Source organism: Dysidea avara, chromosome 5, assembly GCF_963678975.1.
Source record: "Dysidea avara chromosome 5, odDysAvar1.4, whole genome shotgun sequence".
NCBI classification, from domain to species: Eukaryota; Metazoa; Porifera; class Demospongiae; order Dictyoceratida; family Dysideidae; genus Dysidea; species Dysidea avara.
In genome coordinates, this window is record NC_089276.1 from 42,074,867 (window position 1) to 42,088,193 (window position 13,327).

General features: G+C 40.7%; 1 protein-coding gene across 2 annotated transcripts in view; it reads right to left on the reverse strand.

The window, feature by feature from the left end:
- The window catches only part of LOC136256981 (bis(5'-adenosyl)-triphosphatase enpp4-like), a 72,420-nt gene that overhangs the window by 44,701 nt on the left and 14,392 nt on the right, over positions 1–13,327 (reverse strand). For both annotated transcript variants that reach the window (XM_066050071.1, XM_066050068.1), the window contains exons 2-3: positions 11,892–11,943; positions 11,803–11,842 (exon numbers count right to left, since the gene is read on the reverse strand). In XM_066050071.1, the coding sequence (XP_065906143.1) occupies positions 11,803–11,842; positions 11,892–11,931 (80 nt within the window). In that variant the 5' untranslated portion in view covers positions 11,932–11,943. The remainder of the gene's footprint in view (positions 1–11,802; positions 11,843–11,891; positions 11,944–13,327) is intronic.

Genomic DNA, 13,327 nt, shown 5'->3' on the forward strand with positions numbered 1-13,327 from the left:
CACCGGAGCATGTAGCATTGATGGCACCGGAGCATGTAGCATTGATGGCACCGGAGCATGTAGCATTGATGGCACCGGAGCATGTAGCATTGATTGCACCGGAGCATGTAGCATTGATTGCACTGGAGCATGTAGCATTGATTGCACTGGAGCATGTAGCATTGATTGCACTGGAGCATGTAGCATTGATGGCACTGGAGCATGTAGCATTGATGGCACTGGAGCATGTAGCATTGATGGCACTGGAGCATTTAGCATTGATGGCACTGGAGCATATAGCATTGATGGCACTGGAGCATTTAGCATTGATGGCACTGGAGCATATAGCATTGATTGCACTGGAGCATATAGCATTGATGGCACTGGAGCATAAAGCATTGATGGCACTGGAGCATATAGCATTGATGACACTGGAGCATATAGCATCGATTGCACTGGAGCATATAGCATTGATTGCACTGGAGCATATAACATTGATTGCACTGGAGCATATAGCATTGATGGCACTGGAGCATATAGCATTGATTGCACTGGAGCATATAACATTGATTGCACTGGAGCATATAACATTGATGGCACTGGAGCATAAAGTATTGATGGCACTGGAGCATATAACATTGATGGCACTGGAGCATATAACATTGATGGCACTGGAGCATATAACATTGATGGCACTGGAGCATAAAGTATTGATGGCACTGGAGCATATAACATTGATGGCACTGGAGCATATAGCATTGATGGCACTGGAGCATAAAGCATTGATGGCACTGGAGCATAAAGCATTGATGGCACTGGAGCATATAACATTGATGGCACTGGAGCATATAGCATTGATGGCACTGGAGCATATAGCATTGATGGCACTGGAGCATATAACATTGATTGCACTAGAGCATATAGCATTGATGGCACTGGAGCATATAGCATTGATGGCACTGGAGCATAAAGCATTGATGGCACTGGAGCATATAACATTGATGGCACTGGAGCATATAGCATTGATTGCACTTGAGTATATAGCATTGATGGCACTGGAGCATAAAGCATTGATGGCACTGGAGCATATAACATTGATGGCACTGGAGCATATAGCATTGATGGCACTGGAGCATATAGCATTGATTGCACTTGAGTATATAGCATTGATGGCACTGGAGCATAAAGCATCGATGGCACTGGAGCATATAACATTGATGGCACTGGAGCATATAACATTGATGGCACTGGAGCATATAGCATTGATGGCACTGGAGCATATAGCATTGATTGCACTGGAGCATATAGCATTGATGACACTGGAGCATATAGCATCGATTGCACTGGAGCATATAGCATTGATTGCACTGGAGCATATAACATTGATTGCACTGGAGCATATAGCATTGATGGCACTGGAGCATATAGCATTGATTGCACTGGAGCATATAACATTGATTGCACTGGAGCATATAACATTGATGGCACTGGAGCATAAAGTATTGATGGCACTGGAGCATATAACATTGATGGCACTGGAGCATATAACATTGATGGCACTGGAGCATATAACATTGATGGCACTGGAGCATATAACATTGATGGCACTGGAGCATAAAGTATTGATGGCACTGGAGCATATAACATTGATGGCACTGGAGCATATAGCATTGATTGCACTGGAGCATATAACATTGATGGCACTGGAGCATATAGCATTGATGGCACTGGAGCATAAAGCATTGATGGCACTGGAGCATAAAGCATTGATGGCACTGGAGCATATAACATTGATGGCACTGGAGCATATAGCATTGATGGCACTGGAGCATATAGCATTGATGGCACTGGAGCATATAGCATTGATGGCACTGGAGCATATAGCATTGATGGCACTGGAGCATAAAGCATTGATGGCACTGGAGCATATAACATTGATGGCACTGGAGCATATAGCATTGATTGCACTTGAGTATATAGCATTGATGGCACTGGAGCATAAAGCATTGATGGCACTGGAGCATATAACATTGATGGCACTGGAGCATATAGCATTGATGGCACTGGAGCATATAGCATTGATTGCACTTGAGTATATAGCATTGATGGCACTGAAGCATAAAGCATTGATGGCACTGGAGCATATAACATTGATGGCACTGGAGCATATAACATTGATGGCACTGGAGCATATAGCATTGATGGCACTGGAGCATATAGCATTGATTGCACTGGAGCATATAGCATTGATGGCACTGGAGCATATAGCATTGATGGCACTGGAGCATATAGCATTGATTGCACTGGAGCATATAACATTGATTGCACTGGAGCATATAACATTGATGGCACTGGAGCATATAGCATTGATTGCACTGGAGCATATAACATTGATGGCACTGGAGCATATAGCATTGATGGCACTGGAGCATAAAGCATTGATGGCACTGGAGCATATAACATTGATGGCACTGGAGCATATAACATTGATGGCACTGGAGCATATAGCATTGATGGCACTGGAGCATAAAGCATTGATGGCACTGGAGCATATAACATTGATGGCACTGGAGCATATAGCATTGATGGCACTGGAGCATAAAGCATTGATGGCACTGGAGCATATAACATTGATGGCACTGGAGCATATAGCATTGATTGCACCGGAGCATATAGCATTGATGGCACTGGAGCATATAGCATTGATGGCACTGGAGCATATAGCATTGATTGCACTGGAGCATATAACATTGATGGCACTGGAGCATATAACATTGATGGCACTGGAGCATATAGCATTGATTGCACTGGAGCATATAGCATTGATTGCACTGGAGCATAAAGCATTGATGGCACTGGAGCATATAACATTGATGGCACTGGAGCATATAGCATTGATTGCACTGGAGCATATAACATTGATGGCACTGGAGCATAAAGTATTGATGGCACTGGAGCATATAACATTGATGGCACTGGAGCATATAACATTGATGGCACTGGAGCATATAACATTGATGGCACTGGAGCATATAACATTGATGGCACTGGAGCATATAACATTGATGGCACTGGAGCATAAAGTATTGATGGCACTGGAGCATATAACATTGATGGCACTGGAGCATATAGCATTGATTGCACTGGAGCATATAACATTGATGGCACTGGAGCATATAGCATTGATGGCACTGGAGCATAAAGCATTGATGGCACTGGAGCATAAAGCATTGATGGCACTGGAGCATATAACATTGATGGCACTGGAGCATAAAGCATTGATGGCACTGGAGCATATAACATTGATGGCACTGGAGCATATAGCATTGATGGCACTGGAGCATATAGCATTGATGGCACTGGAGCATATAACATTGATTGCACTAGAGCATATAGCATTGATGGCACTGGAGCATATAGCATTGATGGCACTGGAGCATAAAGCATTGATGGCACTGGAGCATATAACATTGATGGCACTGGAGCATATAGCATTGATTGCACTTGAGTATATAGCATTGATGGCACTGGAGCATAAAGCATTGATGGCACTGGAGCATATAACATTGATGGCACTGGAGCATATAGCATTGATGGCACTGGAGCATATAGCATTGATTGCACTTGAGTATATAGCATTGATGGCACTGGAGCATAAAGCATTGATGGCACTGGAGCATATAACATTGATGGCACTGGAGCATATAACATTGATGGCACTGGAGCATATAGCATTGATGGCACTGGAGCATATAGCATTGATTGCACTGGAGCATATAGCATTGATGGCACTGGAGCATATAGCATTGATGGCACTGGAGCATATAGCATTGATGGCACTGGAGCATATAGCATTGATTGCACTGGAGCATATAGCATTGATGGCACTGGAGCATATAGCATTGATGACACTGGAGCATATAGCATTGATGACACTGGAGCATATAGCATCGATTGCACTGGAGCATATAGCATTGATTGCACTGGAGCATATAACATTGATTGCACTGGAGCATATAGCATTGATGGCACTGGAGCATATAGCATTGATTGCACTGGAGCATATAACATTGATTGCACTGGAGCATATAACATTGATGGCACTGGAGCATAAAGTATTGATGGCACTGGAGCATATAACATTGATGGCACTGGAGCATATAACATTGATGGCACTGGAGCATATAACATTGATGGCACTGGAGCATATAACATTGATGGCACTGGAGCATAAAGTATTGATGGCACTGGAGCATATAACATTGATGGCACTGGAGCATATAGCATTGATTGCACTGGAGCATATAACATTGATGGCACTGGAGCATATAGCATTGATGGCACTGGAGCATAAAGCATTGATGGCACTGGAGCATAAAGCATTGATGGCACTGGAGCATATAACATTGATGGCACTGGAGCATATAGCATTGATGGCACTGGAGCATATAGCATTGATGGCACTGGAGCATATAACATTGATTGCACTAGAGCATATAGCATTGATGGCACTGGAGCATATAGCATTGATGGCACTGGAGCATAAAGCATTGATGGCACTGGAGCATATAACATTGATGGCACTGGAGCATATAGCATTGATTGCACTTGAGTATATAGCATTGATGGCACTGGAGCATAAAGCATTGATGGCACTGGAGCATATAACATTGATGGCACTGGAGCATATAGCATTGATGGCACTGGAGCATATAGCATTGATTGCACTTGAGTATATAGCATTGATGGCACTGGAGCATAAAGCATTGATGGCACTGGAGCATATAACATTGATGGCACTGGAGCATATAACATTGATGGCACTGGAGCATATAGCATTGATGGCACTGGAGCATATAGCATTGATTGCACTGGAGCATATAGCATTGATGGCACTGGAGCATATAGCATTGATGGCACTGGAGCATATAGCATTGATTGCACTGGAGCATATAACATTGATTGCACTGGAGCATATAACATTGATGGCACTGGAGCATATAGCATTGATTGCACTGGAGCATATAACATTGATGGCACTGGAGCATATAGCATTGATGGCACTGGAGCATAAAGCATTGATGGCACTGGAGCATATAACATTGATGGCACTGGAGCATATAACATTGATGGCACTGGAGCATATAGCATTGATGGCACTGGAGCATAAAGCATTGATGGCACTGGAGCATATAACATTGATGGCACTGGAGCATATAGCATTGATGGCACTGGAGCATAAAGCATTGATGGCACTGGAGCATATAACATTGATGGCACTGGAGCATATAGCATTGATTGCACCGGAGCATATAGCATTGATGGCACTGGAGCATATAGCATTGATGGCACTGGAGCATATAGCATTGATTGCACTGGAGCATATAACATTGATGGCACTGGAGCATATAACATTGATGGCACTGGAGCATAAAGCATTGATGGCACTGGAGCATATAACATTGATGGCACTGGAGCATATAACATTGATTGCACTGGAGCATATAGCATTGATGGCACTGGAGCATATAGCATTGATTGCACTGGAGCATATAACATTGATTGCACTGGAGCATATAACATTGATGGCACTGGAGCATAAAGTATTGATGGCACTGGAGCATATAACATTGATGGCACTGGAGCATATAACATTGATGGCACTGGAGCATATAACATTGATGGCACTGGAGCATATAACATTGATGGCACTGGAGCATAAAGTATTGATGGCACTGGAGCATATAACATTGATGGCACTGGAGCATATAGCATTGATTGCACTGGAGCATATAACATTGATGGCACTGGAGCATATAGCATTGATGGCACTGGAGCATAAAGCATTGATGGCACTGGAGCATAAAGCATTGATGGCACTGGAGCATATAACATTGATGGCACTGGAGCATATAGCATTGATGGCACTGGAGCATATAGCATTGATGGCACTGGAGCATATAACATTGATTGCACTAGAGCATATAGCATTGATGGCACTGGAGCATATAGCATTGATGGCACTGGAGCATAAAGCATTGATGGCACTGGAGCATATAACATTGATGGCACTGGAGCATATAGCATTGATTGCACTTGAGTATATAGCATTGATGGCACTGGAGCATAAAGCATTGATGGCACTGGAGCATATAACATTGATGGCACTGGAGCATATAGCATTGATGGCACTGGAGCATATAGCATTGATTGCACTTGAGTATATAGCATTGATGGCACTGGAGCATAAAGCATTGATGGCACTGGAGCATATAACATTGATGGCACTGGAGCATATAACATTGATGGCACTGGAGCATATAGCATTGATGGCACTGGAGCATATAGCATTGATTGCACTGGAGCATATAGCATTGATGGCACTGGAGCATATAGCATTGATGGCACTGGAGCATATAGCATTGATTGCACTGGAGCATATAACATTGATTGCACTGGAGCATATAACATTGATGGCACTGGAGCATATAGCATTGATTGCACTGGAGCATATAACATTGATGGCACTGGAGCATATAGCATTGATGGCACTGGAGCATAAAGCATTGATGGCACTGGAGCATATAACATTGATGGCACTGGAGCATATAACATTGATGGCACTGGAGCATATAGCATTGATGGCACTGGAGCATAAAGCATTGATGGCACTGGAGCATATAACATTGATGGCACTGGAGCATATAGCATTGATGGCACTGGAGCATAAAGCATTGATGGCACTGGAGCATATAACATTGATGGCACTGGAGCATATAGCATTGATTGCACCGGAGCATATAGCATTGATGGCACTGGAGCATATAGCATTGATGGCACTGGAGCATATAGCATTGATGGCACTGGAGCATATAACATTGATGGCACTGGAGCATATAACATTGATGGCACTGGAGCATATAGCATTGATTGCACTGGAGCATATAGCATTGATTGCACTGGAGCATAAAGCATTGATGGCACTGGAGCATATAACATTGATGGCACTGGAGCATATAGCATTGATTGCACTGGAGCATATAACATTGATGGCACTGGAGCATAAAGTATTGATGGCACTGGAGCATATAACATTGATGGCACTGGAGCATAAAGTATTGATGGCACTGGAGCATATAACATTGATGGCACTGGAGCATATAGCATTGATTGCACTAGAGCATATAGCATTGATGGCACTGGAGCATATAGCATTGATGGCACTGGAGCATAAAGCATTGATGGCACTGGAGCATATAACATTGATGGCACTGGAGCATATAGCATTGATTGCACTTGAGTATATAGCATTGATGGCACTGGAGCATAAAGCATTGATGGCACTGGAGCATATAGCATTGATTGCACTTGAGTATATAGCATTGATGGCACTGGAGCATAAAGCATTGATGGCACTGGAGCATATAACATTGATGGCACTGGAGCATATAACATTGATGGCACTGGAGCATATAGCATTGATGGCACTGGAGCATATAGCATTGATTGCACTTGAGTATATAGCATTGATGGCACTGGAGCATAAAGCATTGATGGCACTGGAGCATATAACATTGATGGCACTGGAGCATATAGCATTGATGGCACTGGAGCATAAAACATTGATGGCACTGGAGTATATAACATTGATGGCACTGGAGCATATAGCATTGATTGCACTGGAGCATATAGCATTGATGGCACTGGAGCATATAGCATTGATTGCACTGGAGCATAAAGCATTGATGGCACTGGAGCATATAACATTGATGGCACTGGAGCATATAGCATTGATTGCACTGGAGCATATAGCATTGATTGCACTGGAGCATATAACATTGATGGCACTGGAGCATATAGCATTGATGGCACTGGAGCATATAGCATTGATTGCACTGGAGCATATAACATTGATGGCACTGGAGCATATAACATTGATGGCACTGGAGCATATAGCATTGATTGCACTGGAGCATATAGCATTGATTGCACTGGAGCATATAACATTGATGGCACTGGAGCATATAACATTGATGGCACTGGAGCATATAACATTGATGGCACTGGAGCATAAAGTATTGATGGCACTGGAGCATATAACATTGATGGCACTGGAGCATATAGCATTGATTGCACTGGAGCATATAACATTGATGGCACTGGAGCATATAGCATTGATTGCACTAGAGCATATAGCATTGATGGCACTGGAGCATATAGCATTGATGGCACTGGAGCATAAAGCATTGATGGCACTGGAGCATATAACATTGATGGCACTGGAGCATATAGCATTGATTGCACTTGAGTATATAGCATTGATGGCACTGGAGCATAAAGCATTGATGGCACTGGAGCATATAACATTGATGGCACTGGAGCATATAGCATTGATGGCACTGGAGCATATAACATTGATGGCACTGGAGCATATAACATTGATGGCACTGGAGCATATAGCATTGATTGCACTGGAGCATAAAGCATTGATGGCACTGGAGCATAAAGCATTGATGGCACTGGAGCATATAACATTGATGGCACCGGAGCATATAGCATTGATGGCACTGGAGCATATAGCATTGATGGCACTGGAGCATATAACATTGATGGCACTGGAGCATATAGCATTGATGGCACTGGAGCATAAAGCATTGATGGCACTGGAGCATATAACATCGATGGCACCGGAGCATATAGCATTGATGGCACTGGAGCATATAGCATCGATGCCAAAGTAACCCTCTTAGACCAAACAGGCCTAGCATGACTACCGCACCACATATCATTGAATGATTGCTTGCCATCATGCTGAACTTGTTAGCATTCAAAAATCTGTCAGCCTCTGCAATCCTAATTTACTAGTTTAGTCCTAAAACCATTTTCTAGACCCATTGTTAGTCACATTCATCCATAGGCACCTCTCCTTGTGAACTCAAAATCTGTAAAAACTACCATTTTGACTAATTTTCATCACCTACGTATAAGAAATTATGTGATACTTTGCCTCTCTTTACTACGCCAATGGTTAGTTACCTGGTAGAGAATTCAGCTACAAACAAGTCACCTGTAGAGTGTAAAGTCACCCTGCAGAGAGAGAGAGAGTTCAGATACAAAAAAGTCAGCTACAAAAAAGTCACCCAGTACAGTCGAACCTCTTAATCCTCTCTAAACTGACCAAAATGTCATTTACCAACACTTTTGTATAGCAAACAACCTCTGTAATCTGACACTTCTGTACTCTGTAATCTGACACAACCTTTTATTCCCTAGGCTTGGAAACACATTGTTTTTGACCTTTGCAATCCAAAGGAGAATAAGAGTGGCATTAAAAACAATCACAGAAAATAATTTTTTTAAGCAACCAAAGAATTTAATCAGTTGACAACAATAAAAAAGCTGTAGTACTTGCAAATTCTAAAATTAATTCATGTTAAAAACATTGTGTGATCATTCCTGTAAATTACTGCATAATCTGACATAATTCTAGATATTGCACAATGTCAGATTACAGAGGTGACTTGATAATCCAACAACCTCCTTAATCCAGCAAAATTTATGGCTCCTATTGAGTGTTGGATTAGTTGTAGAGTGTTTAGCCACAAACAAGTCAACCTGTAGAGAGTTCAGCTAGCACTATCTGTTTACATTTCATTTCGTTTATATTGTAATCTTGACCACTTTTATTACTATTATTATTACTAGGCCTGGGGCAAACACAACCAAGTACAATCACCAATGGGACAACTTAATAATGGGGCATGTACAAACAGTACATGGCCAACACAGTGTGTGCAGGTAGAAAAGATGCACAGTAATACAATTCTAGAGGAATTGACTGGCACATATACATAAGGGATGTATTAGCAGACCACGGTAAGATTGGGATAAAGGCAGAGTATTTCAACTGTCTGTCACCTACAACTGATATCTGAGTTATGTATATATTTAACATGAGATGGGTCATTTGTACTAAAATGATCACATGATGCCGTCTGTGGATACGCTGCAAGACAAAAAAAAAATTGGAGAACAAATGTGGCTGAAATGTAATACATGAATATGTCAGTGTGCACAAGTATGTGGAGCATTGCCGATGGCGGCAGACTGTAGCTACATATAATAATAGCAGTTAATAGCAAGCACAACCGTGCACACAGCAATTATCAGCTTAAGGGCACATTTAGTATGTTGTTTGTTCTCTCCATCAGCGTTCAGTATGTGGGATGCAATTTGGCAGTTTCTCAGGGCCCATATCAGTGATCAGTCTGGGCACTTTTGGCACTAAAAGGTTTCAGGCGGACAGCTATACATCATCACACAAATTTACCAGCTAGAAACTGCACCTTCTTTGCACAACGGCCTGCCAGGTGAGGCTTTCTCCCATCCCATACATGAGTGAAGGTACCCTAGTTACGCGAGACTAAAGAAACAAGACTATCAAAGTGTTTTAACCAACACAAACTAACCTCCAGTGATTGGTAGCAACTTCCAATCATGTTGTTCATTAAGCAGGGGTACTGAGCAACCACTCATCTTCCAATCAAAATAGTTACTGTCACCCACTTCCAAACACAAATGAACAGTAGTTCGCTTGTCTAGAATCCGCCAGATCTATTAATAGTAGGCGTCACGTGCTAACTATTTGATCAGTGTTAAATAGAATCATTGTACGTTTCTATCACCTCCACGATAGCACCCACCCATTATACAATTGTCTCTTCATACAACATGGATTCTATTCCCGGTGAGTGCAAAGCCTTAGACCTTGTAGTTTTCTCAAACATTATTTATTATTTATTCATTATTTATTCATTCATTATTAATGAAGTAATTTTAACCACATTTCGTATTGTCTTTAGTATTTGGTTGTATAATTATTATTATTATTTGTAATAGTCATTATTAACATTGACTGTTTGAAGACATTAGATAATCAGACACACTAGTTGGTAATCAGGAAATAAGTGCATATAGAAACTTGTGTAACACACTACTGATGACTCTGTATACTTGACATAGTATAGTGTTATGTTACAGATTTCGCTGGTTAGTAACTGCTAAACTTTTTTAATGCAATACTGGCTATCCTGTAGTTGTTGTTCTCATAATAATGAGCAGTCCATGCACACACACACACACACACACACACACACACACACACACACACACACACACACACACACACACACACACACACACACACACAATGCCTAAAATTGGTGTTTAAAATTCTAGCTACAATTTATCATGGTGATACCTGGCCATCATCAAGTTATTGCTGTCCAAATATTATTACATAAAGGGTTATGTTTTAGGTTGGTGATTTCACAAAACTAGAGGGGTAAAGATTTCACTAATCAGGGATGGATCCATACTTTTTAAAAGAGGGGTTCCACTCAGGTATTGCAACTTCAGCTTAGCTGTAAGTTGAAGACCAAAAAGGTTATCATCTGTTAACACAATAGCTGCCCCTCACCATAGATACCTCACCAGCTATATTTCCTTATTTATAACTCCACATGTAGCCTGCTACACTGCTCCTCTTAAGAATACTGTGACTGCTCTATTAGAGTATCCCAAGTAAGAGAGGCTCCTTCAAAAGAGGGGTTCCATGGAACCCCTTGAACCCCCCGGATCCGCCTCTGCTAATAATTGAAACCAACAACTTGTAATAGTGAAGTAGCAACAATTCACTGGTAAACTATAACCAATGGAATGTCAGTAGTTGACAATTTCCTTCTTAAGATAACCTGTTATACATCAGAGTTGTATCCCTACCTAAGCTTACTAACAAAATTAATGATATATATAATACATTACCAAATGCTGTCACTATTGGCTGATGATCTGGCGTCACTTGCTGTAAATGATCACAGAAGATCAAACACTTCACACTGATACTACAATACCTGTAGTAGCATTAATGTACATCAGTAGTGTGATTATCATCAGCAACACAACCTGTTAGGATGAACAAATTTCACGGCATGTAGCTACATGAACTGCTATTATATAGTGGTGACACAAATCTGGATAATTTAACTGGGAAGGATGGAGCTATATGGAAAATAGAGAGATTTGCAATATCCCTAATTATTTGAACAAGTGAAAATTTTACCATTACGACATACGTCAATCTATCTATTGTATTTGAAATTTTCAAAAAATTATTAAGGTGTATAATTACATATTTTAAAGCACAGTGTGTATTTAACATGAATGGCATTGTACATTGTCTGTATTATACACATGATATATACTACAGCAATTAGATAGAAAACTCAGCATAGGATTTGTTTTGCCTACATGCATACATGTGTAATAGAATATACCTCCATAATAAGGACAAAAATTTTGGTCCCAGCAGGTCTGGTTAATACATTTTTACCTCTGAAAGAGAAAAACCTCTATATTACAGCAAAAAGTGACCAAAAATTCTGGGTCCCCAAATGTTCACAATACAAGGTTCCACTGTAGTTTCTGTGGAATGAGCTTTGATGACTGTACAACACATGTAATGATATCAAATTTTGACCGAAGAAAATGTTGATGGATTTGATGAATAAGCATCTCAAAGAGTGTTTAGATCTACCAGCAGAGTTGAGGGTAATGAGTTACATTTGAAATGCGTTATGTAATAATATTGTCTGTATTATACACAGACAAAAAGCAATGATATCATTATGAATTACTCGTTCCTTTGTCATGTAATGATATCAAATTTTGACCAAAGAAAATGTTGATGGATTTGATGAATAAGCATCTCAAAGAGTGTTTAGATCTACCAGCAGAGTTGAGGGTAATGAGTTACATTTGAAATGCGTTATGTAATAATATTACTTACGTTGTAACAAAGTAATATAATGTATTACATGACAAAGGAACGAGTAATTTATAACGGATATTACATCTGGAAATTGTAATGTCTTGTATTGTATTGTCTTTTTAATGTTCATTGTAATGTTCATTGTATCCAGCACGTGATTAGCTGCATTTTGGGTACCGACAGCACTGAATATAGCTGTACAGGCAAGAACAAAGAGTGATAGTGTATGGGGAGTACCCTTGAGATCAAGATACGACAACAAAGTATGTTTATGAGGCTGAACTACACCGGAGAAATGGTGTCTCACTCATGTCACTTGTAGTTGTAGGCTGGGAGCATGTACATATTTAGAAGGTTGGGTATGTAACTAGTTACTATTTTTCTGGGAGGCAAGAAGTTTTAGTGTACAACAATGTTTATTCCACTAAGAGCAATTCTAGTACACAAGTTATATTCAGTTGCACATTCAGTACAATGATGGACATACAGTGTTAAGACTGTAGTTTGAGAAAATTTTTA